We start from the raw sequence: 26759 nt of genomic DNA, 5'->3' as shown, positions 1-26759 counted from the left end.
ACACATCTGCTGTCTGATTGTGAGAAACAACTTGGGGCTCAGCACCAAACCAAATGCAAAATAACCCCTTCCTTCTCAAGGCCTCGGCTTGACGTCAAATCGTCTTTATCTGATACACGCAATCACGGTGTGGTTTCGTGTCAGAGACGTGCGGTTGCGACTGTATCTTTGGTATATGAAGAGTTCACCCCTGATAGTAACATTCAGAATAAAAGAAATGATCTGATTCATCTGCTCGGTTCAGAAGCACTTTGAGCAGATGAATGAGATGGAAAGAAAACTACAGACCCTGTAGCTCACTGTAAACCCCCTCTGTCCTCCACACTTGTCCTCAGGCCTTGGAGAAAGTGCTGACCGAGGAGGTGCCGGGGTGGACGGGCGAGGAGTTGGCATTGCCGTGTCTGTGAGCGGCGTGCACGTGTCCGTGTGCCCCGTGGCCGTGCTCCTCGACGTCCCAGCGATCCGGACAGCGGCGGCGAGAGTTCATGAAGAAATTGGAGACGGTGGAGAGCTCCAGGCCCAGCTGTTGGGAGATGGTCAGCTGCATCTCCTTAGAGGGCCGACGATTCTCTCGGAAGATGGCTACCAAGGTACGACGCTGCAGGTCTGTGAAGACCAGCCGCTGCTTCTTTGGCACCTGGTTGCGCTCTCGTCCTCGGTCTTCTTCCTTACGTTTACATGCTGCGCATGGGCAAGAAATAAGACATATTTAGGCCCTTTCCAATTCAGAGCTTTTGATATAGACGACATCAACGGCGTTAAAGAATCTTAAAGGCTCTTAGATGATTCTTGAAAACAATTGTTATGAAAACTAAAAATAAAATGGGACATATAATTGCACCCTCGTGCGCAGATTTAAATGTCAAGATGGTTGTTCCTACCCAGAGCCAAGTAAATCCAAGTCCACAAAAAGAAATGAGTGTTGTCTCGAAAGGGATGCCCAACCACTCATCAAGTCAGCTACGGGCAATCAAATTCCACTTAACTCATTAACTAGCAATGGGAGCGACAGATGTCCAATCATCACTGCCAGTTCAAAAGGAATGGACGTCTAATACTGTCAATGGCACTGAAACATGATCATTCATTGCCAGTCATTCCAAGTCAAAATGAATTGGACCTCTAGCACCGTAAATGGAAGTGAATATGCTAAGTTAATACACAGGTGTCAAACTCACAGCCAGGGGCCAGATCCCATCCAACAAATTAATTTGTGTGGCCCATAAGAATAAATCATGTGCATTGACGTAGATATTTTTAGCAACGGAAATCAATGATTTTTTTTGTTTGTTTGTTTAAACTAGAACACTTTTGATTTTAAAAAATTGAAGGCAATTTTTACCGTTTTTGTTGTTTTTATTTTCCATTTTTATTTTTATTTTTTAATTTCAGGACAAGAAAAAAGAATGCAGTGGTACCTCGACATACATCGCTTCGACACGCGATCTTTTCGACATCGGACGTAAAATTTGACTCGCCATTTCTTTTTAAATCTGACGACATGCTAGAAATACGACGACATGACAGCAACGCAGACGGACGCACGGCGGATTTTCTTGTGAGAGAAATCAACACAGGTTTCAAAAAGGTTGGTACAGGTGGTGAAACAAGGAAAAAGGTGACGCTTAACGCTGAAATGAAGATGCAAATGATAGAAAAATATGAGCGTGGGGTGCGCATTCGTGAACTGGCTCAACAATCCAGCTGTAGAATGTCTACGATCTCCACGGTCCTCCCCTGATCACCGTTCGCCATTCTTTATAAGTTAAGGTGACAATTATTATTGTGGTAACATCGCCAAAGAAATCGCAACCTTCCTCGGGTTTTTATCATTTTTTTCAGAACTTTTCCAACACAAAACGCCTACTCTTTGCCTCAGTTGACGGTGTTCTCAACAAAACATTAAAAGTGAAAGTAAACTCTCAACCGCACCGCTCCCTCGCTGTCATGTCAGCCACGCTGTGTTTTCAGGTACAGCAAAAAACATCCGCCACATTAGAACCCGATTCGTTACATTATTACAGGAATTATTAGTACGATTATATTATTATTCCGATTTTTATTTATAATTTATTTGTTTTGCTAAGTGTATTTGCCATTTGTAATAGTAGCAGCAGTATTTATTAAGGATTTAGTGTAGGGTTTTGGGCTGTGGAACAAATTAATGAGGTTATAATGTATTCTTATGGGAAAATCCTGCTCGACATACAACCATTTCAACTTACAAACAAGGTCCTTGAACAAATTAACTTCGTATGTAGAGGTACCGCTGTATTTCTTCTGAGCCCTCCTAGTCAAAACAGATTGGACATCACACCCTCTGCACAGACTCGGTGCCGCTCCAGACGGACACAACGTGACTCTCTGTCTCACTGGATAACTGATCTTTATCAGAGGGTGAATATTCCTCTTCTGAATCTGAGTCAGGCATTACTTGACGGAGTACTTTGTCAACGGTGAAACCAAATCCTTTCGGCACGTTAAGTTTCCTTGGTAGAATTCTACTCCAACCACTGTTGCCTTGTCTCTTTGACCACTATAAACTACAAAACCTTGGATGAAAACACCCAAAAATTATGCTGGGGTTGAAGTGGAAATGTGTGCTATATATTGGTGCAAAGTAGTAACTACGTGAGAGACCGTACTTGTAGCTCTGGCTTTTTCTAGTCAGCAATGTTGCTTGTCGCAAAACTTTCTACTTTGGCGCTTAAAGAGGTGTCAACTGCGGCCCGCTGCCCCAGTTTTTAATGGCCCGTAGCAAATTATCAAAATAAAATTGGAATTCAGAGGTAGGGTAGTAACGCTTTACATTTACTCAGTTACTTTGCTTTTTGAGAAAAATGTACTTGTTAAAGTAGTTTTACCACAAAATACTTTTTACTTTTACTTGAGTATATTTGTGAAGCAACACTACTCTTACTCCACTACTTTGGGCTACACTAGAGTCATTATATTTTTCATTTTAGCCAGACATTGGCAATCTCAGTTTCACCAATGAGACGTCGTAACAATAACCACATGACTCCATTATACCAATCCGAAGTAATGGTGTTTGTTCTCCACTAGAGGGCACTCATGCTCTTTGGACGTGTGATGTTTAATAGTTCTGGTCTGAATTAGTTTATTTTTGTGACATCTTTTTGGCCTAATATGGTCATGTAATAGGTTATAGTACAGTATGATAACAGTTCATATAGATGAAGTTGTGTTGAGAAGAAGAAAAAACATTATTTGGAAAAAAAATGACATTATAAACAGCTTCTCACAATGTTGTTCATTACTTGAGTATTCTTTTCAACGAATGCTTTTTTTAATTGTACTTGAGTAAAATTTTGTATGACTACTTTTACTTGTGTAATACTATTTGGAAGTAATGCTACTCTTACTTGAGTGAAAATTTTTGGCTACTCTACCCACCACTGTTGAAATATGACCTGTACAAGAAGCTTAAATTCAGCCTATATTTTGTTGCACTGCTCATCTTTAACACTACATAGAAATAGTCATTTAAACTGTGCCTCTCTATTAGCTCAGGAGTCAATAACTGTAGAATTTTAGTATTTTGCTTTACACATTTTTCTTTGAACGTAAAGTATATAAAAAAAATTTTTTTTTTTAAATAACAATCTAGCGTTATAAACGGAGAAATCGCTTTTGTTGTCACTGGACATTTTCTCTTCCTTCTGCAAAGTTTGTTTAAGTAGTATATTTATAATTTGCTATATTCTTGTACCTCTGGTTTGATTTGTTGCATGTAGCCCTTAACTCATTCATTGCCATTTAGGGTGCCGGACATCCAATCCAATTTCGATCGCTGCTAGAGACCTCCTAGACTTGAGTAACTTTTTGAGAAAAATGTACTAACTGTATATGCAAAGTTTTACTAATCCATATGTTTTACTTTTACTTGAGTAGATTTTTGAAGAAAAAAAGCTGCTCTTACTCCGCTACTTTGGGCAACACAAGGGTCATTACATTTTCCCTCTTTATTCTACATATTAGATTTTTTTTTTTTTTTTTTTTGCCATCAATGCAATTGCCAAGAGTAGTGCTACTAATTTCACCAATGAGATGTCGCAACAATAATCAAATGACTCCATTACACTAATCAGACGCAAGCTTTCCGTTCTATGATCGCGCCAGCCTGTTCAATCATGTGGCGTCTTTATAGCACCGTAAAAAATGAAGTATTTGACATCGAGCGCTGCCCTCAACATGACTCGAAAGCACGGATTTAAACCTCTCTCCCAGTTTTTATTTGACACCGATTGACCACAGAAATAGTAATACATAAAAAGTAAACATAAACATCATCGTAACTATTAGAGAGGGGAATCTTTGGGCACCTAACGATTCTATTACGATTCAGCTGCTCCGATTCGATTATAGATCGATTATTGATGCCCCCCCCCCCCCACTGCCTACTTTTAATGTTTTGTACATTAGTTCCAAATTCTTTCAAAAATCCTCTCAGTTTAAACCAAACTACTATTTCAGTATCAACTTAACAGTTAAAAATAGTAAATAAAACTGAAGTCCCCATTCTGCATCTGCAGCTTTAAGCTACATTCAATTAATTCAATTCAATTAAATGTCATGAATCAACTGTTAAACTTGTTAAAATTGCTTCCATTATTTCATAATTTCTCTTCTGTCTACTTTCGACAGGCCAAAGTTTTAAAACTGTTTCATCATTTAAAGATAAAAAGTAATTAGGTTCGCTACAACAGAGCCTTCTAGAGAAGTCTACTGCTTTAAGATGGCGGCTGTTTACTAGCGCCAGCAAGTCTGTCATTTCGCATCTATTTCTACATAAATGTGATATCTACCGTAGCCATATGTGTCCGTGTGTTTGTAGCAACTAGCAACTGGACGTTGTTTGTAGCGGCTGTCGGCCGCAGTCAGGTATTATTGTTTATTTTTATCTAGTGGCTAGAGTTGAACATGATATTTACTCTTGGTCCGTTCCTTATTGCCTCCCAAAGATGTTTTATTTCCGCTTTACCCGGTATAATTCAATAATCAGAATTTGGATGTTTGTCAATCGTTCTCGAATCTTTCATGGCCGAATCGCGAATAATCTAAGAATCTTATCTTACTTGAGTATTCTTTTCACTGGATGCTTTTGCATTTGCTCTTACATTTTTTTGGACGACAACTTTTACTTTTACTTGAGTAATATTATTTTGAAGTAACGCTACTCTAATTTGTGTAAAATTTTTGGCTACTCTACCCACTTCTGGTTGGACGTCAATCGCCGGCAATGGCAGCCAATGAGTTGATACTGAAAATTAAATACATGGTTTAAAAACCCTATCTTTTTTTTACATGATTCTGATCCTCTGTTTAACAAGTGAAAGTGGAAAAAAGTTGGAGAAAAATAGTTTGGACACCCCTACTATCAAGGGTCAACTGTTAGGTTGAGATTCAATACAATGTTTTGAATGCTACTCTTTGCTTCTCACATTGGCTCTCCTAAACTATCCTGAGAAGGAGCAGGCGGTCACGCGTGGATAAATTGTCTTGATTGCGGCTGTTAGTGTGGCTGGTAGGAATCGGAGGCAGGTGGTGTGAAACGCTGACCAAGACGCAGGCCAACGTGCGAGATGCACTGTCAATGGGGCTCGGTTCTGGCTGCGAAGGCTGGAGCGAATCTGTTCTGTTCTGCTGCCCTAAAAAGCTGCAATGATCGATTTTCCGCGGTTTTCTCTCGAACACGTGGTCCAGTAATCAGGGCTCCCTTCCCCACCCAATCGATCGCCATCGATCCGTAAGACCGAGGTGTGTGCGTGCGCGCGGGTGGGAGATTGTATGTGCGTGCTGTTTATAACTCGGGAGCGCGCTTTGTAACACATGCATAAGAAATTGTCAATCAGAGGGAGAATGAAGATGTTGCAGAAAATATGTCTCTCAAAAATTGTTTTGTGTGTGTGTTCACTGTGGCGAGAGCAAAGGCAGAACTGGAAGAAGAAAGGCAATAAGGCTGACCAGCGTGGAGGTGGTGCATGCACATGATTGATGACTTTACAGCAGGTTTAGACAACAACAGTAAACAGATTTGACTGTGAGGACGGATCAATATGAACGTGCACATGAGTATGCATGACTGCGTGAGCATGCGTATGTCGGGAGCCTCATTTCTCGACGTTTGTTAGTGCTAGCAAAGCATCGTGGCAAACTACTTCTGTCCGGCTTGTCCTAGTTGTTGTTTTTTTCTTCAATTGTTTCAATTTGACCTCAGATTGATAGCCCCTCTTATTGATTAATCCCAAGCATTTCATGGAACGTTTATTCAATTGGTTCAGGTTCAGCCAAGCTAGAATCGCCTTCAGGCTCTCTAAGTGCTATCTCAAACTAAACTCAATACTGCCTAATGTAATGACTGAAGGCTAGTGCTAATATAGTGATAATTTAATATGTAATGCCTGTTTTCCAACAAGTTGGGCTTCCGGCCACTTCGCAGTGCCAACACTACTCCGCTGCTTTGCTTTTCAAATGTTAGCTTGGAGCAAATCATTTTGCTAAAGATCCCCCGTCCCTCCAACGTTCAATTACATAGTACAGTATTTAAATAAACACCAATTTCATATATATGATAGATATATGTAAGAGAGCTGTCTCAACTAGTCGACGTATTCGACGTCATCGATGACATAAATGTGTCGACGAGTACACTATCCCGTTGACGGTCAATAAAGGGTTAAAAAAAATATGCAAGGAAAGTTGAGATTGGCGGACGCTTGGGATTCAAGCGGGTAAAGCAGCATAAAGCCAAACAAGCACACCAGTGACCAAAGCATGGCCATATTTCAACAAAGGTACTCTGTGCAGTCTCTGTAATGCCAAGCTTGCATACCACGGCAGCACGTCGGCTGTGAATGAACACCTGAAGCACCGTCACCCAGGTATAATTTTGGAAGACGACAGGAGACAACAAGCTGGCGGATCCGAAGTCCATAAAGCGATATTTTTTTATTGAAGTTGCCTTTATGCGAGTCATAGGACAGAGTATTAGGGGCTAATGTAGCTGAATAAGCAGCTACGTACTTAACGTAGCGTGTTGCCGCCTACGTTAAAATCAACAATAGGAAATCTGTATTGTTTTGCTTCATCTACATCAAATTACAATCAATAGAATAATTTATATTAATGCTTCGACGTAGCTCCCAGCGAAGGTACATGTATGTAAAGTGCGTAGCGGCTCACAGCTACAGTACCCCTAAGTAGTAATCCGACTACTGTTTCTCGTAGCAATATTGCGACTTTTATCTCATTCTTTTTTTTTTTTTTTTTTGTGCCCTAATACTCCATCGTAGTGTTGTATCAACATGCATCATTAAGTTTTTTTCATGTACTTCACTCCAGTGATGCGTTACATTTACTTACCTACTCTGCTGGTGCTCAATCTAATGCTGAGAACAATATAGACCAGTACTTCTCAATTGCTTTCTGTTACGCCCCCCCCACCCCCCAGGAAGACGTAAACATTCCGCGCCCCCCCAACTCTCTGCCACCACTATAAATATACTGTAGTATCATTTGTATATAAAATTCTTATTATTATAAGTACAACTCTGCATAACATTGTGTTCTTTTTAATATTAACAAAAAACGTAATATAGATCAACTTACAATAAAGTGTAAAAAAAAAAAAAAACATCCATTCTGTAAAAATACACTCAAGATACATTTTTTGACTGTTTGATGCTGAAAAATCAAATTTAATAAAATCAATAAATAATAATAAATTCAAATTGATTAGCAACATTAACTCATTAGGGCAATATGTTGAACAATTAGACCCCAAAAAAAACAAAATACAACAAAAAGGACAGTGTCATTGGACAGAGGGACAGTTTTTATTTTTGCTGCAGGCAGTATCAGCTCCTTTGCTATGGTGTGGGGTTATTTTGCACTGAGCAGCTTGGTATGCCACCTTATATTATGCTGACAGTGCTCGCTGGTTTACTGACGTAACACTAACAAAGCAGGAGGATTGTTGGCAATATTTGGCACTCGCTGAAAAAAATAATTCCTGCTGTCCACTGCGAAAGTGAACAGTCTGGTCTTTCCTCGTCTCCCACTGTACTAAAAGTCAAAGCCAAAAGCTAAATGCTACATATGCTTCGTCATATTTGCTTGTCTAAGCTTTTCATATCTCCAGAGCTCTTTGCTGTGTGCTCGTTTTGTTGAAAAATACTGTGCTAAAAATGAGAGTGGCACTGCCACCCAGTGAGTGGATGTGCAATTACACTTTATTCTAGTATGACAAAAATGTACCGTATTGGCCCGAATATAAGACAGTGTTTTTTGCATTGAAATAAGATTGTAAAAGAGGGGGCCGTCTTATATTCGCGGTCTAGGTATTATACCCATTCACGACGCTAGATGACGCCAGATATCATTGAAGCGATGTTCTGTTCTGACAGATCTCAGCTACTCTCCCCATTCACGACGCTAGATGGCGCCATATATGATTGAAGCAATGTTCTGTCATGACAGATCTCAGCTACTAGTTTAACCAGTTTGCATTATTTTATTGCAATGTTTTTCCTTATTCAGATTTGTTTCAAGACTACAGTTACAGTTCACTTTGATAGTTAATGCAGTTATTGCAATTTTGTTGTTTTATCACAGATAGATTGGTTTATTTACATTTCAAAAACCAGAAGTCATTCCTTTATGAATGTGATTGCACTTTAGTTTACATATTTAAATGTTCATATATTAAGATTTGAATCAGGCAAAATAACATGATTTTTCTCTCAAATTTATTGTTATAATTATTTGTTTCGGATGTACTGTAATTATTTTCTGTATAAAAATTAATTTGGTGTTCAAAAAGTCTTTTTTCAAACTTGGGTCTTGAAAAAGAGGGGGTCGTCTTATAATCAGGGCCGTCTTATATTCGGGCCAATACGGTATGTTCCCCAAGGTCACATGCGCCACCCCCAGCATCGCTCTGCGCCCCCCTCAGGGGGCCCGCCCCACTATTTGAGAAGTACTGATATAGACATACCTCAAAAAGAGAAAGTAAGAATTGTTTTGAATCCTGTTGGAAAAGTAATCTGAATCTGTTTACATTCCATTCTTTTGCACTAGTTAATGCCATCAGCATTTGACCTCATTGTTTATTTGTAAGGTATTATTGTTATTTATGTGCTTATTTGAATTTAAGTGTCCAATAATGTTTTTGTGAAGTAATAATTGTTAACAAAAATTTAATTGCAAGGTTAGTAAAAGAAAAAAAAAGTTCATGAAAAAATTATTAGACTAGTCGACTAATCGTTTAAAAAGTTTGCAGACTAATCGGGAGAAAAATAGTCATTTGGGACTGCCCTAATATGAAGTTAGACCAGTACTTCTCAAATAGTGGGGCGCGCCCCCCTGGGGGGGGCGCAGAGCGATGCCAGGGGTGGCGCATGTGACCTCGGGGAACATGCATTTTTTTGTTTTTTTGCCGTACTGGAATAAAGTGTACTTGCACATCCACTCAGTAGGTGGTAGTGGCGCTCTCATTTTCAGAGTGCGCGCAGTATTTTTGAACTAAAGAAGAGCACTCAGCACACACAGAAAACAGATATGAAGAGCAGTGTGCCACCGCCGTTTTCGAAAGCCGTTTTCCGACCGGACTCACTCACGCAGCGACCCACTGTCTTGTCCGGTTCTCACGTCGCCGCCCGAGAAGTGCCATTTTCGGCTTGGGATCGGCACGACGACCAACCTCACCTACGGTTCTACCTCGGCCGCCGAGAATGCGCTTTTTTCGTGCCGTTTGCCTTTTAGCTTTGACTTTTAATATAGTGTGTGATGAGGAAAGACCACTGTTTACTGTGTCTAAAAATAATTATAGCGGACAGCCAGAAGCCAAATCAATTAAGACGCCACTTAAAGACATTAGACCCCAATCTCATTGATAAGCCGCTTGATTGTTTTTCAGTGAAAACGTGCCGAATATTGCCAACAATTGTCCTGCTTTGTCAGTGTTATATCAGTAATCCAGTGAGCATTGTTAGCATGCTCATTGCAAAATAACTCCACACCATTGCAAAGGAGGTAAATACTGTGAGCTGCAAAAATAAAAGCTGTCCTGTCCAAGGACACTCTTTTTTTTTTCTTTTATTCAGTTTTGTTTTTTCGGTCAAATTTTTGGGCATATTGTCCTCATGAGTGAATGTTTCTAATCAATTTTAATTTGTTATTATTTACTGATTTTATTACATTTTATTTTTCTGTATGGTCAAAAATGTACCTCGAGTGTATTTTTTACAGTTTGGATGTGACTTTTTTTTTAAATTCAGGCAAATTGATGCACGTCAAGTCTTCTCTGTTACAAACAAAACAATGTTAATAAAGTTATACTTTATGATAAGTTGATCTATGTTACTTTTTCTCTTTATTAGAAAAAAATAAAAGGAAACAATGTTAGGCAGATGCGTATTTATAATAGTAATTTTATAGACAAATGATACTATTTACAGTGGCGGCAGAGAGTTTGGGGGGGCGCGAAACATTTACGTCTTCATTGGGGGGGCGTGACAGAAAATAATTGAGAAGCACTGAGTTAGACCAAGACAATTCATGAAGATGTACAATTAAAACTCTTCTTAACGGCAACAGACGTCCATTCCATTTTAACTGGGAGTGCCTGCAGTCATCCGATTCGTTGGTTCAATCGCCTCTATTAGTCGAAGGACTCGGCATCTAGTGTCAACAGCACTGAAAAATGAGCATTCAGATCCATTCCTCACAGTTTAAATGTATTGGACGTCTGTGGTTAAAGGCATGCAATGAGATATATACGATTGAGTTAAAAAAATAATAATAATAATAATTACAGCGTTGTTAGGGGCCATAACGAGAATGTATTTCTGTTTTTAGTTTTGTTTTTATTAACATTTCATTAATTTGTAATTGCATTTATTCATTAAAAATATTTATTATATTTTTTAAATCATGAATAAGAATTATAAATATATACTGTAGCACAGTAATATAATTATAATTGGGACCTGCATCCACATATGTGTACATCATATTTTGGATCAGGTAGGCCAGACTTGAATACGAAATATTAGTATTGTGATAACCCAAAATGTGATTTCCATGTACAGTATGTGGATGCCAGGTTTTCATGAGGTTGTTTTTTGTTTTTAATTACCGGTACCAAAAATAGTTTCTTGCCCTGAGTACGTACTGTATTTTTCACACTAAAAGGAACGCCTAAAAGCCGACAGTGCGCCTTGTAATCAGATGCGCCTTATATATGGATCAATATTGGTTAATCATGGCATGGCATTCCTTTAGCACAGCTTCATCTAGTGGTTGAACCAACCACCACTACTACTACTGCACTTTATAATGCTGTGGGCCCTATTTATGAAAATAGGCCATACATTGAAGGTTCACCTTATACTCTGATGCATCTTATAATGCGGAAAATACTTAAGTAAGTATCTTAAGTGTCAGTTCTGAACAACTTAGTAGTTGGCATGCCTACAGCTCTCTATCTACAGCTGTTAGTGTGTGTGTATGTGTGTGTTGGGGGCTAGTCGCACCTGAGTATAAATCTCAAGCCCAGCCAAACTATGAAAAAAAGTGTGACTTATAGTTGAAAAAAATGGTAGTTAGATTTGTTTACTGAGTTAGGTTGGGGTGAACTGTCTTAGAATACAATGGAGCCTCCATCTTGCTCTGGTCTGAGAGTGGTCAATACATATTTCAGATAATCAATAGGTCCATTTCAAATGGGGCCCCTGAACAGTCGGCTCCACAGCAATGAATAGGACCACTGGGAAGCAAAAGAGAGAGCATCTCATTAAACAGGCCTCTCTGGAGACAAGAAGCCAAGCTTTAGGTGCCTCATTATCAAATGGGCCTTTCTGAAGGGACAAGCGCTTCCACTCCACAGTCTCGAGTGGCTTTTGCTTCTTTTCATATGTCAACAACAGCCACTTTATCTTAGCCACTGGTTTAAGCCAAAGAGTAACTCTTTGTCTCCTATTCTGTGCTTTATCATTTTGCGTGCTGGTGACAGGACAAGAAGGTGAGGGTGGTGATGATAGGAATGTACAATCAAGAGCTGTTTACCAGATGTGAAGTCATTCAGCTTAACATATGCTGAACATTTGATTTTTTTTTTTTTAGGAGAGCAAGCTACCCACCTGCATAATCATTGTGGTTGTACTAGACACAGTACTTGGTAAACATAAACTTTATTCATCTGAAAATTACGCTAAACATCTTCGCCAGCGACAAACAATTATAGGCACATTTGTAAGTAAACTGAGATGAGCTCAGGTAAGGTAATTGAGGAAGGTAATTAAATATAATTACTTTGTCTGTAGGCGAAACCTACGGAACTTATAACTCAAGAAGGAATGAATTGCTTATCCATCAAACTTGCGTGATATACTGTATTTGTAATATGAAACAAAATAGGTGATTAAATTTTCAGATAATGAAGTCAAAGGTAAGAGACGACAGAAAAATGAATATTGTGATAACTCAAGAACAAAGAAAGGAATTACTATCAAACTTGCAGTTTATGTTTGTAATATAAAACGGAGGAGGTGATTGAATTATAGGATATTGAGCTCCAAGATCACAGTATCAAGTAATGCTCAATTTCTCCCAGAAAATGATTGCAATTTCAAATGCTTTGGTAGTAATATCTTCATTTATTTTGCTTGCAATGAAAAAAACACAAAAGAGAATGGGAAAAAATTCAATCATTATCATTTTACACAAAACTCCAAAATGGGCCCGACAAAAGTATTGGCATCCTTTGAAAAATCATGTGATGATTCTCTAATTTGTGTAATTAACCTGACAGGTGGTGGCAATAACTAAATCACACTTGCAGCTAGTTAAAATGGATCAAAGCTGACTCAGCCACTGTCCTGTGTCCTTGTGTGTACCTCATTGAGCATGGAGAAAAGAAAGAAGACCAAGGAACTGTCTGAGGACTTGAGAAGCAAAATTGTGAGGAAGCATGGGCAATCTTAAGGCTACAAGTCCATCTCCAAAGACCTGAATGTTCCTGTGTCTACTAGGGTTGTCCCAATCCGGTATTTGGATCGGATCAACCGCCGATATGCGCAAAAAAATGCGCATCGGTATCGGATCGGCCAACACGGAAAAATTCTGATCCAGACTCCCGATCCAGTTTTTTTTTTTTTTTATTCAGTCCAGCATACCGATTTTCAGAATTCACTTCGGTTTTTGCTTTGGTTTCCCTAAAATCTGGTCCGCATTTTACGGCACACTTTCAGCACACTAGCATTACTGTCTCCCAATTTACCTCCGTGGCATCTCTTACATTATGACTGCAATGTAAATTTAAAGCTTAGCGGAAAAATGTCAGCTGTCACCTGAACATCTTGAAATGCTTGTCTTTGTCAAAAAAAAATCTCCCCATCATGCTGGGACTGCATCCAGGGCAAACGGGAGTGTGTAGAATAGATGGAGATGGAGCAACAAAGTGTAAAGAAGATTGGGGAGTAGAAGCCATTTTTGGTTTAAAATAGTATTATTTGCACTGATTTTTTTTAAAAGCCTTTGTTCAAGAGCAGAGAACTGATGCTTAGTCAATGGTTTATTTTCGGCTGAGGTTGTTTGTGTGTTTGCTTTTTTTAAGACAGTTTACAATATTATTTGCACGTTTTACTGACTGACTATGCCATTTCTGTTTGTTATTTATAATATTTTGTGTTTATCACTGAATAAACAGGTCAGTTTCTTGTTACCAACCATTGTGTGTTATTCAAAATCACCTAAATCAGCTGGCTAGTTGTTATCAAGAGTACTAAAACCCATCAACATGAGTCTGAAAACTAAGGAGGCTTAATAATTTTAAACTTTAATACATGGCTGGTATGGGCCGGTATCGAATCAGAAGTGCAAAACAATATCGGTGTTGGATCGGAAGTGCAAAAACCTGGATCGGGACATCCCTAGTGTCTACCATGCGCACATCAATAAGTGTAAAGCCTATGGCACTGTGGCTAACCTCCCTAGATGTGGACGGAATATAAAAATTGACGAGAGATTTCAACGAAAGATTGTGAGGATGGTGGATAAAGAACCTTGACTAACATCCAAACAAGTTCAAGCGGTCCTGCAGTCCAAGGATACAACATTGTCAACCCGTACTATCCGTCGGCGTCTGAATGAAAAGGGACTCTATGGTAGGATACCCAGGAAGACCCCACTTCTGACCCACAGACATAAAAAAGCCAGGCTGGAGTTTGCCAAAAACTTACCTGAGAAGGCCAAAAATGTTTTTGAAGAATGTTCTCTGGTCAGTTGAGACAAAATTAGAGCTTTTTGGGAAAAGGCATCAACATAGAGTTTGTGGAAAAAAGGAGGCTTTTAAAAAAAAAAAACACGGTCCCCACAGTCAAACATGGCGGAGGTTCCCTGATGTTTTGGGGTAGTTTTGCTACCTCTGGCACTGGACTGCTTGACTGTGTGCATGGCATTATGAAGTCTGAAGACTACCAACAAATTTTGCAGCATAATGTAGGGCCCAGTGTGAGAAAGCTGGGTCTCCCTCAGAGGTCATGGGTCTTCCAGCAGGACAATGACCCAAAACACACTTGAAAAAGCACTAGAAAATGGTTTGAGAGAAAGCACTGGAGGCTTCTAAAGTGGCCAACAATGAGTCCAGACCTGAATCCCATAGAACACCTGTTGAGAGATCTGAAAATGGCAGTTTGGAGAAGGCACACTTCCGATCTCAGAGATCTGGACCAATTGGCGAAAGAAGAATGGTGTCAAATTCCAGCAGAGCGTTGTAAGAAACTCATTGACGGATACCGGAAGCGGTTGTTTGCAGTTATTTTTTCTAAAGGTTGTGCTACCAAGTATTAGGCTGAGGGTGCAAATACTTTTGTCCGGCACATTTATGGAGTTTTGTGTAAAATGATAATGATTTAATTTTTTTTTTCATTCTCTTTTGTGTTTTTTTTTAAATTGCAGCCAAAATAAATGAAGATATTACTACCAAAGCATTTGTAATTGCAATCATTTTCTGCGAGCATTATCTGACAGAATTGCAAGGGTGCCAGTACTTTTGGCCAGCACTGCATGTATATACTGTATATTTTAATAATTGGTTTTTAAACACTTCAAATGTAATTATTATGATCAGTTTTAAACATGTTACTGTCAAACCGAATAATTTTTAAACAAGAGTAAAGTAGAAAAAGGTTTGTCTTTGTTAAATGCTTCATTGAGTGAGTCCACTAAAGTCTGCTCAAACTGCTAATTTACACAATGAGTTGCCACAGCAACTGTTTAACAAGTTAAACGGTGATTGACGTATGCGGCACTTTGAAGTTTCGGCTTCCAAGTGTCCCTGGCAGCATCAAACCTTAACGTCTGTCAATCATCGTTAACTGTAATAAGCAACTCTAGTGCGCTGCCTGACCAAGAAAAGTGGCAGGAGCGAGAGTGAGGGACTGAGTGATCGGATCAGGACAGCTCTATAAAATACTGCATTTATATATATTGTTGTTGTTGTTGTTGTTATTGAAAAAAAATCCGCGATAGACTGAGGGCATGAAGTTTGAAGAGCAAAGTAGCGTGGGATCACTGTATATGTGACTGTAACTAAATGTATGTAGCTTTATTTTTTATTTAAACAATAAACACATAAATAACTATGTTTCATTCCTCACCAAACTTATTTTGCGATATTATTTACAGTACTGTAGATATAGTATACATAAACTAATGATCAAGATTACCTGACTTTATTTCGCTAAAAAAGCACTTAACCAAGAAATTGTATGATCAATAAAACGGCTTACAGCTTTCCACTCTAATAAAAATTGACCTGTGATTTTGCGACCCATTTTAGATGAGAAACGCCTCTCGATATGCTGCACTGCAAATGATGCAAATGAATACAAATATTAAAAGTTTGTGTCCATTAATACATACATTGTCTTTATAAAGGTAAAAATACAGCTAGAGCACCTAATGACCTGTACAGTGATTTTTAAGTCATTGGCTACAATTGACGGTTATAGATGTCCAAATCATTTAAACTTGGAAGTCTGGTAATGTTTACTTTTCACTGCCGTTGACGTCGATAGACGTCCAATCCATTTTGAACTCCCAGACAAATTGGATTGGACGTCTATTGCTGTCAATGGCAGCCAGTGAGTTAACTAAATCCCACTTAAAATCAATATTTGTGAAATGTGCGTGCGTGCGTGTGTGTGGGCAGACGGTGAACTAACCGCACCGTGCTGCTGCTAGTCGACCCCTGGACGGAGGGATGAGATCGGGCTTTGTGTGCGGCGAGACGGGCCCTCTCCCGCCCTGGACGGACTACTGTAAGGCGAGAAACAGTTTTGTGTCAATCACTGTGTGTCACACCTCTCAAGATTTACGTTTATTGATAGTATCGATCAGATTATAGGCCCTCTGTAGTGCAGCTGCAGCACCCCCATGCACACAAGCACACAGCCTGCCTGCCTGCTTGAACGCGGCAAAACGCCCGCAATTGATCAGGATCGGATTATTTGAAACATTTCCTTTAGTTGTCAATTGAAAGCGTGTGTTGTCTTGTCTCGACAAGCGATAGGAAGCTTTTGAATGGCTTGTAAGCGGTCGTCGTATCGGCTTTTGTTTTTTATGACTTCTCCGTTTTTCCCTAGCGTTTCCTTCAATACGAATTAACGTTAAACGCCTAATTTCACCACGGAGTATAGAGATGTTTTTCTTTATCTTTTTGTTTTAGTATTTTGCTGACATATATAAACATCAAAAAGTGGACTGCATTGGAAAAAAAGAACTGTGATCAAAACAAACCTAACAAAAAAGAGTGACAAGTTATAAGATTATTTTTCTATATATATACAGTATATTTCCCCCATACCTAAGTGTGGGCAACAATTTGAGAACAATATTCTGTTGTCTTAGGTCTGAAAGCTTATATATCTAATTTTTGGGTGAGGAATCTATCACATTGGTTTTTTTCTCTCTCTCAATGTTGTAATAACTACATGTACACAACTATATATCCTTTGCAGGGGTTCCCCCAGAAAACTGCCTGGTTGTTGAGAAGCCCACTGGTAGCACACTATGTTTTTGTAATTAAATAAAGCTGACAGGAATTTAAAAATTATGACTTTTATGTGTTACTATAAGCCAGGGTTCACTAAATATGGACCTCGGTGCCACTTTTCCTGTCGTGTTTTCCATGTCTCCCTCCTCCAACACACCTGAATCAAAATAATCTGGATCATTATCAGGCTTCTGGAGAGGTTGCTGATGACGTAATCATTTGATCCAGGTGTGTTAGGGGAGAGAGACGTGGAAAACACGACAGGAAAAGTGGCACCGGGGTCCGGATTTAGTGAACCCTGCTATAAGCCGTCAGAGGTGCGTAGTAACGCGTTACATGCACTCCGTTACATTTACTCGAGTAACTTTTTGAGAAAATTTTACTTCTAAGAGTAGTTTTACTAAGCTCTACTTTTTACTTGAGTAAATTTGTGAAGAAAAAAACGCTACTCTTACTCCACTACTTTGGCCTACCTAAGAGTCGTTACATTTTTCCTCATTATTCTACATATTAGATTCATTATTTTTTTTGCCAGCGATGCCAAGAGTAGAGACGTGCCTGGTGTATTACCGGATTGACTCTACCGATTTCACCAATGAGACGTCGCAACAATAATCACATGACTCCATTATGCCAATCAGACGCAAGTTTGCCGTTCTATCTTCACACCAGCCTGTTCAATCAGTGGTGTCTTAAAGCGCCGTAAAAAATGAAGTATTTGATCTGATTTGAACCCTCAACATTAATCAAAATCTCCCAGTTTTTTTGGGGGGGCACCGATTGACCATGGAAAACCCAGATACAGTGCCTTGCAAAAGTATTCGGCCCCCTTGAACCTTGCAACCTTTCGCCACATTTCAGGCTTCAAACATAAAGATATAAAATTTTAATTTTTTGTCAAGAATCAACAACAAGTGGGACACAATCGTGAAGTGGAACAAAATGTATTGGATAATTTAAACTTTTTTAACAAATAAAAAACTGAAAAGTGGGGCGTGCAATATTATTCGGCCCCCTTGCGTTAATACTTTGTAGCGCCACCTTTTGCTCCAATTACAGCTGCAAGTTGCTTGGGGTATGTTTCTATCAGTTTTGCACATCGAGAGACTGACATTCTTGCCCATTCTTCCTTGCAAAACAGCTCGAGCTCAGTGAGGTTGGATGGAGAGTGTTTGTGAACAGCAGTCTTCAGCTTTTTCCACAGATTCTCGATTGGATTCAGGTCTGGACTTTGACTTGGCCATTCTGACACCTGGATACGTTTTTTTTTTAACCATTCCATTGTAGATTTGGCTTTATGTTTTGGATCATTGTCCTGTTGGAAGATAAATCTCGGTCCCAGTCTCAGGTCTTGTGCAGATACCAACAGGTTTTCTTCCTGTATTTGGCTGCATCCATCTTCCTGTCAATTTTAACCATCTTCCCTGTCCCTGCTGAAGAAAAGCAGGCCCAAACCATGATGCTGCCACCACCATGTTTGACAGTGGGGATGGTGTGTTCAGGGTGATGAGCTGTGTTGCTTTTACGCCAAACATATCGTTTTGCATTGTGGCCAAAAAGTTCAATTTTGGTTTCATCTGACCAGAGCACCTTCTTCCACATGTTTGGTGTGTCTCCCAGGTGGCTTGTGGCAAACTTTAAACAAGACTTTTTATGGATATCTTTGAGAAATGGCTTTCTTCTTGCCACTCTTCCATAAAGGCCAGATTTGTGCAGTGTACGACTCATTGTTGTCCTATGGACAGACTCTCCCACCCCAGCTGTAGATCTCTGCAGTTCATCCAGAATGATCATGGGCCTCTTGGCTGCATCTCTGATCAGTTTTCTCCTTGTTTGAGAAGAAAGTTTGGAAGGACGGCCGGGTCTTGGTAGATTTGCAGTGGTCTGATGCTCCTTCCATTTCAATATGATGGCTTGCACAGTGCTCCTTGAGATGTTTAAAGCTTGGGAAATCTTTTTGTATCCAAATCCGGCTTTAAACTTCTCCACAACAGTATCTCGGACCTGCCTGGTGTGTTCCTTGGTTTTCATAATGCTCTCTGCACTTTAAACAGAACCCTGAGACTATCACAGAGCAGGTGCATTTATACGGAGACTTGATTACACACAGGTGGATTCTATTTATCATCATCGGTCATTTAGGACAACATTGGATCATTCAGAGATCCTCGCTGAACTTCTGGAGTGAGTTTGCTGCACTGAAAGTAAAGGGGCCGAATAATATTGCACGCCCCACTTTTCAGTTTTTTAATTGTTAAAAAAGTTTAAATTATCCAATAAATGTTGTTCCACTTCATGATTGTGTCCCACTTGTTGTTGATTCTTGACAAAAAAATTAAATTTCATATCTTTATGTTTGAAGCCTGAATTGTGGCGAAAGGTTGCAAGATTCAAGGGGGCCGAATACTTTTGCAAGGCACTGTATGAACCTTGTAATTACAAAATAGTAATTAAACTCTTCACAATTCAAACTAGGAACTATTTTCTCCACCAGAGGGCACTCATTCTCTTTGGACGAATATTGCTTCTTTTGTGTAATTTTTTTTCTCTCATCGGAATTCAGTTTTTTTTTTTTTTTCTTTCTGTATTTTATATTTTGGTGGCCTAATGTGGTTATGTAATGGGTTATTGTACAGTATCATTATCACAACAGTCCGTATAGAAAACTTTGTGCACAGAAAAAAATACCTGTTTAAAAAAAAAAAAAAAAACATTGTAAGCAGTTACTCACAATGTTACTCATTAATTCAGTATTCTTTTCGCCAAATACTTTTTTTTACTTGTACTTGAGTACATTTTTTTGGATAACTACTTTTACTTCTACTTGAGTATTATTTTGAAGTAACGCTACTCTATCTTGAGTAAAATTTTTGGCTACTCTACCCACCTCTGTAAGCTATTTATTAAAAAATACTCAAGCGTAGGCCTTTCAGAAAGCACACAGTCTTAAAGTACAGTTTTAACAAACAATGAAAATATACAATGCAATTCAGTGCAATGGCAGAGAGCTGGGACAGGTTTGTTCACATATTGACCATAAGATGTTACCAATGCACTTCTAAATACGTGGTTAAATGTGGTTAAATTATATATTATTTTATACATTTTTTGTAACACTATTTTAGCCCGTTGGTAAGAAAAGCCTAGGGAGCCACCAGGCTTATAGAGCAATGGGGTAAACCTTTCTTCCTAAAATAGAGTAGTTGTAAATTGAGTCTGCATTCACACCTGTTTCTTTCATATTTATCCATATGTCAATATTTTTTTTTTCATTGTTATGTCATTTTTTCAAATTACTATTATTTAAACAAACATAAGTACAGTGTTTTTCTGTTTTTAAAGAAAATGGAAGTCCAGAAGTTTAAAAGGAACAAAAAAACTTGATATAATACATTAAAACTGAGAACAATTTTGGATTCTACCCCCACAAACTAGGTAAAATGGCTTTCAGACATATTCAGACCTTCTCATTCCAATCAAATATATTCACACAAATGCCATTTAATATGTATTTGCCCGCTCACAGATAAAAATTGTTTTTTTTTCCCGACAATGAACTCAAATATCAACCTCACATTCAGATCTACGGTGATACCCAGATATGTTGTGTGTTTTATGAGACAAATCCTGCTTGATGTCTTAGATCAAGACCTCAGAATTAGAACTGAATCAAAATGACAATCAAAGTGTAAACTCTTCAGGACTTACAGACAAGTCAACTGAAGCACCGTGCTGCATATTTTAACTCTCCAGCCTGGAACAATCTTGCACACAAATCAAATTGATGTTATAATTATGAGATTCATCTGAGAGTGGCCATAAAATCAAGTTATTATACTGTATGTCATAAAAGATCATTGCAAATATTTAAAGAAGAGGAAATGGTATTTAACTTGAAAAAAAATCTTCAAAGGTCTTCCAAAGTTATAACTATGCCACACTTATGTTTTAGGAGGGATTGAGGGTGGCGGGAAAAGGACAGATGTGCTGGTCCAAAGCCAAACGTAAAATGAGGAGGAGGAAACAGGGAAAGGAGGGAAGGAGAGCACCGAAGAGAGCAGAAGAGAGGAAATCAATAGCGATTCAGAGCGAGTCAGATAAGCCTGAACAATGTATAGTGCAGACACGCTCTATAACCCAGTCACACACACACACTTATATGTGAACACACACACACTGCATGCCTCCATAAAGACTTATACAAAGGCCATAAAGTAAGCCTTAAAATCAAATGACATCACAACCCTGGATGGATTTGCTGACACGGGCAGAAAGAGCCACAATTCACTCCAATGCGGATCAAAAATGAAGTCCTTTGTCCCAATTTTTGTCAGTCTTTTGCTGCAATTTGCCCATGTAAATCTACACCAAAGATGTGCAGGTGTTCTCCCCAAACCGCTACACGCCCTTTTTGTGCAACGACACGGTGAAATGCGGGAGTGTTAACCACAGATTTTGACTTTGCTTACCTAGAAGATGCTGTTACAAGCAGCTTACGCCACCACTTTCTGCCTCGCTTTTCTTCTCCTGGCCCTCCGTCTCCCTCGTACTTATCAATTATTAAGGTCCCTATTGATCCTTTCACTAGCCTGCCTCTATCAGGCTGTTCACACAAAGCGCAGACCTGGCTGCCTTCACTCAATCAATGGCATGTGCAGCTCTTATACTACACATTATTTCACCAGCTAAACTCGCTGAAGTTGTGGATGGGAAATGCAGGTGTTAAACATACCTTTGTTTTGGGCCACATCATAGTTATGTATGGGCCATTATGTCTGCCAGCTAGGAGTTCCATAATCGACTAATTGATCAATTATCATTTTTATTTATTTTAATTAAAAAACTAGAAAGGGAAAAAGTACATATTCTGATATTTTTGTTTCTTAAATATGTATGACGGAAAACACAGACAAGGCTGAAAAAGCAGTTTCTGCTCTTGCACCCCTCTTTAAAAAATTAACTGTATTTTAAGCCAAAAGAACTGGTGCGTTTCATAGAACAATGTGTCACAATGTTGCCATAGCAGTTTCATGGCGCATTAAGCCCCCAAATTTTTTTTAATTTCTCCGTTTTACCCTGGAGACCCCCGTTTACAGACACCGCGCAACCGCTTCCGCTTTTGTTTCAACACAGCCATAAAAAGAAGGTAAGTAATTATATTTATTATTCGAATAATTTTTTGCTTCGAATCATTCATAGATGTCTAATATTTAGTTTTTAAAAAATATTCACTTGCATATTTTTAATTAATTATGGCACAATGAAAAAAATAGTGTCTGTTAATAGGTCACGGATATCTCATAACTATCGCTTAATTGTAGTTTCTTTTTTGTTGTTACTGTCGCATTTTCCCTGCTATTTTTCATGATAAATAATCGATCCAAACAAAGAAAATTGAAAGAAAGAAAAAAAGTTTAAAAGGGTAAATATTTGAAAAAGAAAATCTCGACCACACTTTGATGTCTGCGATTTCTGCATCGCGACCCTTGTTATATTATCGTGTTTCACCCATAAAATCCCCAAAAAGTCCGGCTGTGGCCATTCACAGCTATGTCTTAACACTTGGTGATACATGCTAAGAGTTTTGGGGTGGAAATAAGTTAAGTACGTCATAATATCTCGTTAAAATCATGGTGGTTTTAATTATGCTCTCTCATGCTCAAAATGTTTCTTCCCCCAGAAAATTGAGATTTTAAGCTTTCCAATGATTTATACACATACATATAAGACAATTTTGAAATTTGGCCAAATTGGGGGTCTCAGAGCGGAACTTCAAGTCACCTGAGTGTTTTACTTCACATTTATTTTATGAATATTTAAGAATATTTAAAATATTTAATATTTATATATATTTAAAGGCATGGTGGCAGAATGGTTAGCACGTCCGCCTCGGAGTTCTGAGATCAAGGGGTTCAATCCCAGGCTCCAGCCTTCCTGTGTTGAGTTTGGATGATCTCCCCGTGCCTGTGTGGGTTTTCTCCAGGTACTCCGGTTTCCCCCCACATCCCAAAAACATGCATGGTAGGCTTATTGAACACTCTAAATTGGCACTAGGTATGAGTGTGTGCACGAACAGTTGTTCGTCTCCTTGTGCCCTGCGATTTGCTATCAATTGATTAAGGGTGTAGCCCGCCTACTACCCATAGTCAGCTGTGATAAGCTCCAGCACCCCTGTGACACTAGTGAGGATAAGCGGTTTGGAGAATGAATGAATTAATTAATATTTAAATAGTTTTAATAATAATATGTTTTATTTTTAATGGGGGGAAGCAGTGAATTTTCTTTTTTATTTTCCATCATTTTTATTTTTCAAATTTTTCTCCCTTTTTATGTATTTTTTATGTTATTAAAAAGTAATAATAAGAAAAGTTGGAAAAATACATGCATGTTTTGTTTTAAGTATTCTCTGATTGAGAGTAATATTTTCAAATATCAAACTCTTTTGTGTACTACAGAAGTGATTTTTTAATTTTATTTTTAAACACAAAGGCGATGCACGCAATTTATTTTTGCGGGCAACACAAAATAATGTGGCAGGCCGCTTCTTTCTCCCATTTCAAATTGATTGGACGCCGGTCGCCGCCAGTGGTGGCCAAATGAATTAAGGCAAAAGCAACTGACTGCTTGTTACCACGTTAGCCAGCAGCTTTGTTGTTTTATGATGTTACTGTCATGCTGCAGAGTGTGGAAGTGGAGTACATGGAAGGACTGCGAAACAGCACTATTGATCTCCAATGTGCAAAGCCAGGCAAACAAAAAAAAGGACAGAGTTACACTATTAATGGCACACAGAGTGATCCTCATCTAACTACATAATATTTAGCCATCCATGCATGTTGCTTTTGTGTTTAAATATCACTTATAGAACAGGTATTGAGTTTAACACGTAACACTCTGTTTATGTTGTTCTCTGTCTCAATCGTATCGAGTGAAGCTATCTGTCAGTCTTGGGAGGAGGCTTGGGGGGGGTTCCCCAAGGGTTTATTTAATAGAACCACCTAAAACAAATGTCTTTATTTACCAACAAATTGCTTTACTTTGAAATCTGGACATTTTTATTTCAATGCAAAGCCTCATACATTCAGATGTCTAAATGACAATAGAAAGATACACATGCACTGCCATTTAATTTAGGAGCATTTAATTGATTTGCATGTCACTATATGTCATACTATAGATTGAAAAGCAAACCAGTTGGTGAATGAATAATTTTTGGATTGGATGATTTAATATACAATAGTAGTGGTTGGGAAACACTGACATACACCAAAACAATGACGTTATAGGAATATTCCAAGCTTTTAAAAATGTAGTGATACTGTCAGGGTAATGTAACATATTGTTTTTTACAATTAGATAGAATTTCTTTTTATTCATCACCACAATTGTAATAATGACCATAGTAAAAATATTTGCTATTATTTGGTCGTTGCCAAAAATCTAAACGAGGATGTTTAAATGAAAATTATGCTTTAAAATTATGCTTTAAAACATTGAATTTTACACATTAAAGTAATGGAAATAGGCTCACTTGCGTGATCACCTGTCTTGTGTTCTAATTTTCGAGCCGTTCCAACAGACTGCTCAATGAAAAGTCACACAGAATGTGTGGTTATTGCGTCTTTCAGCTTCCAATACGAGTATTGATCCACTTGCCACATTTAAAAGGGTGAGTGGGAACTGGCATATTGATCAAGCAGCTTAGGGTCACCCCACTTTCTCTTGCTAGAGCTGGCCCCCAAGCACAACATCTGCTATTGTTTACACTCTAGAAATTGTTTTGTTTTGTTTTTTTGTAATTAGGAGTTTCTGGTGCTTTGGGGTTGAGAAAATAAGTCCCAAAGACTTGATTTGTCTAAAAAAAGATTTATTCTTTAACTATAATGTGTCTATTGAAGATCCACATTTTCAGTGTATGCAAGTTCTGTGAGATTTTTGAAATGTAAAATATATTGACAACTTATCACTTGATGGAGAACTCATTCAACTCATTGGCTGCCATTGATGGCACTGCCAGCCTCTCCCTTTCAAAATGGATTGGACATCTAGAGGCGTCAAAAGGATTGAAAGCATTCATAGTTATCCTCCCAGTTTAAATTAATTGGACGTCTGTCGTCATCAATGGAAATTTAAAAAATGAATTAAAGCTAAAGAGTGTTAGTGTGGGCTATAACTAGAATGTATTTGTTTCTATTTATTTAGTTTTGTTTTGTTTTTTATGAATGTATACTTTTATTTATTGTTTTTTTTAATATTGGTAATATATATTGATAATAACTAACTAAAATTTAGAGTCACCACACTTGTCTACCAAATGTAAATCAATATTGTGGCCTACATGACCTAAGATGTGATGCACATTTACGCCAGGTCTGTATCTATATTTGTGTTTTATTTTTTTTATTTATATTTTTTCGAATTACCAAAAATAATCACTTGCTCTATATTATGACAGGTTGTAAAACACAGATTTGTCAGCAGGTTTAGTGCTGAACTAGCCTTTGTTTTTGCTGCATCAACTGTCCATGGTGCTGAAATGTGAGGCCATTTTACAAGTTGGAATCAATTGAGTGATGTAATAGTGATCAAATGACACTTTCTTACCGGCCAGCCGAAGAGCAGACATCCGCTGAAACTCGGGCTCCTGCAGCCACTTCCACATCCTCCTAAACGTCTCTCGGCCCGACTTGAGCTTACTCCAGGGTTTGGGGTTCCGGAGCAGGTCCGAGAGGGTCCCCTGGGACCGGCTCAGGATCCTCTGGGCGAATATGGCCTGCGGGATGGAGTAGCGCTTCAATTCCGCCGTTATCCTCTGAGCCACTTCCTTGGTGTTGATTTCCTCCGCCTGGATGCCCGAGCCGGCGACCCCGGCCTGGCCGCTGCCGTGGCCGTGCCTCTCGCGCTCCCCCAGCATGACGGCGCCACCAGGCTGCGCGTGGAGGTGGCCGTGCGAATGGTGGTGCATGCCGTTGAGGTTGGAGATCATCCCGTGTCCGTGGCCGCCTAAACTCCTCGCCAGGTGCTCTTGCTCGCTCCTGGACAGCATGGAGGCGTGCGACTCGAACCCCGACACCGGGGAAAGCATCTTGGCTTCGGCGGAAAGGTGCGCGCTCGGGCCGTAAGAGGTGAGCGGCTGCTGAGCGGTGTGCAAGGAGCTCAGGCCGCTGGGCAGCGGCGAAAGCGAGCCGTGGCCATGCATACCGGACATTTCTTTGGGGTAGTGATTGTAAATGTTGCCCATGGGGGCCAGCCCGCGATGGTCGTCCCGCATCAGCGTGAAGCTGCCGCTGACGTTCCCGGACGAGAGTCGCGGGTGGGTCGCGGCGTGGTGGTGCGAGTGCGGATGGTGAAACTTCTCCGACACGGTTGAGATGGGAGGTAGATGCTGCAGCGGGGCCAGGGTCGTGTACGTGTTGCTGAGACTCATCCCGGTGTCGCACATGCTGATGGACGGATGAAGGTGTCCGGACAGCGCGGGCGGATCCTGCCGGTAGTCTCCGCCGCCGGAGCCTTCCAGGATGGAACTCATGCCGGACACCATCGCCGAGCGCGCGGCGGGGGCGTGCGACACTAGATTCCTTGAAGCCGAACTCGGGGAAGCTGACGGTCGCGAGCTCATCAGGTTCCCCACCTGCGAGTGCGACGAGATGCTGTGAAGGTTCTCCATGGTGAGCTCCAT

The 26759-nt window shown here is 39.4% G+C and overlaps 1 protein-coding gene across 1 annotated transcript; it reads right to left on the bottom strand.

Annotated features, from left to right (window-relative positions):
* Positions 1 to 331: 331 nt before the first annotated feature.
* LOC130930108 (one cut domain family member 2-like) lies at positions 332 to 26759 on the bottom strand. The gene is made up of 2 exons (XM_057857839.1): positions 25685 to 26759; positions 332 to 681 (listed from the first exon to the last, which is right to left on the bottom strand). The coding sequence occupies exons 1-2, from the start codon at positions 26757 to 26759 to the stop codon at positions 332 to 334; spliced, it is 1425 nt and encodes a 474-aa protein (XP_057713822.1).

Source organism: Corythoichthys intestinalis, chromosome 14, assembly GCF_030265065.1.
Source record: "Corythoichthys intestinalis isolate RoL2023-P3 chromosome 14, ASM3026506v1, whole genome shotgun sequence".
Lineage (NCBI taxonomy): Eukaryota > Metazoa > Chordata > Actinopteri > Syngnathiformes > Syngnathidae > Corythoichthys > Corythoichthys intestinalis.
This window is presented reverse-complemented; position numbering and strand designations above follow the sequence as displayed.

What these genes read in the sequence shown, in the direction of transcription:
- LOC130930108 (XM_057857839.1), bottom strand. Translation starts at nt 26,759, where the DNA reads ATGGAGCTCACCATGGAGAACCTTCACAGCATCTCGTCGCACTCGCAG. An exon ending in GTCTGCTCTTCGGCTGGCCG is followed by an intron (nt 682 to 25,684) that starts GTAAGAAAGTGT and finishes GCCCATGCGCAG; the next exon opens with CATGTAAACGTAAGGAAGAA.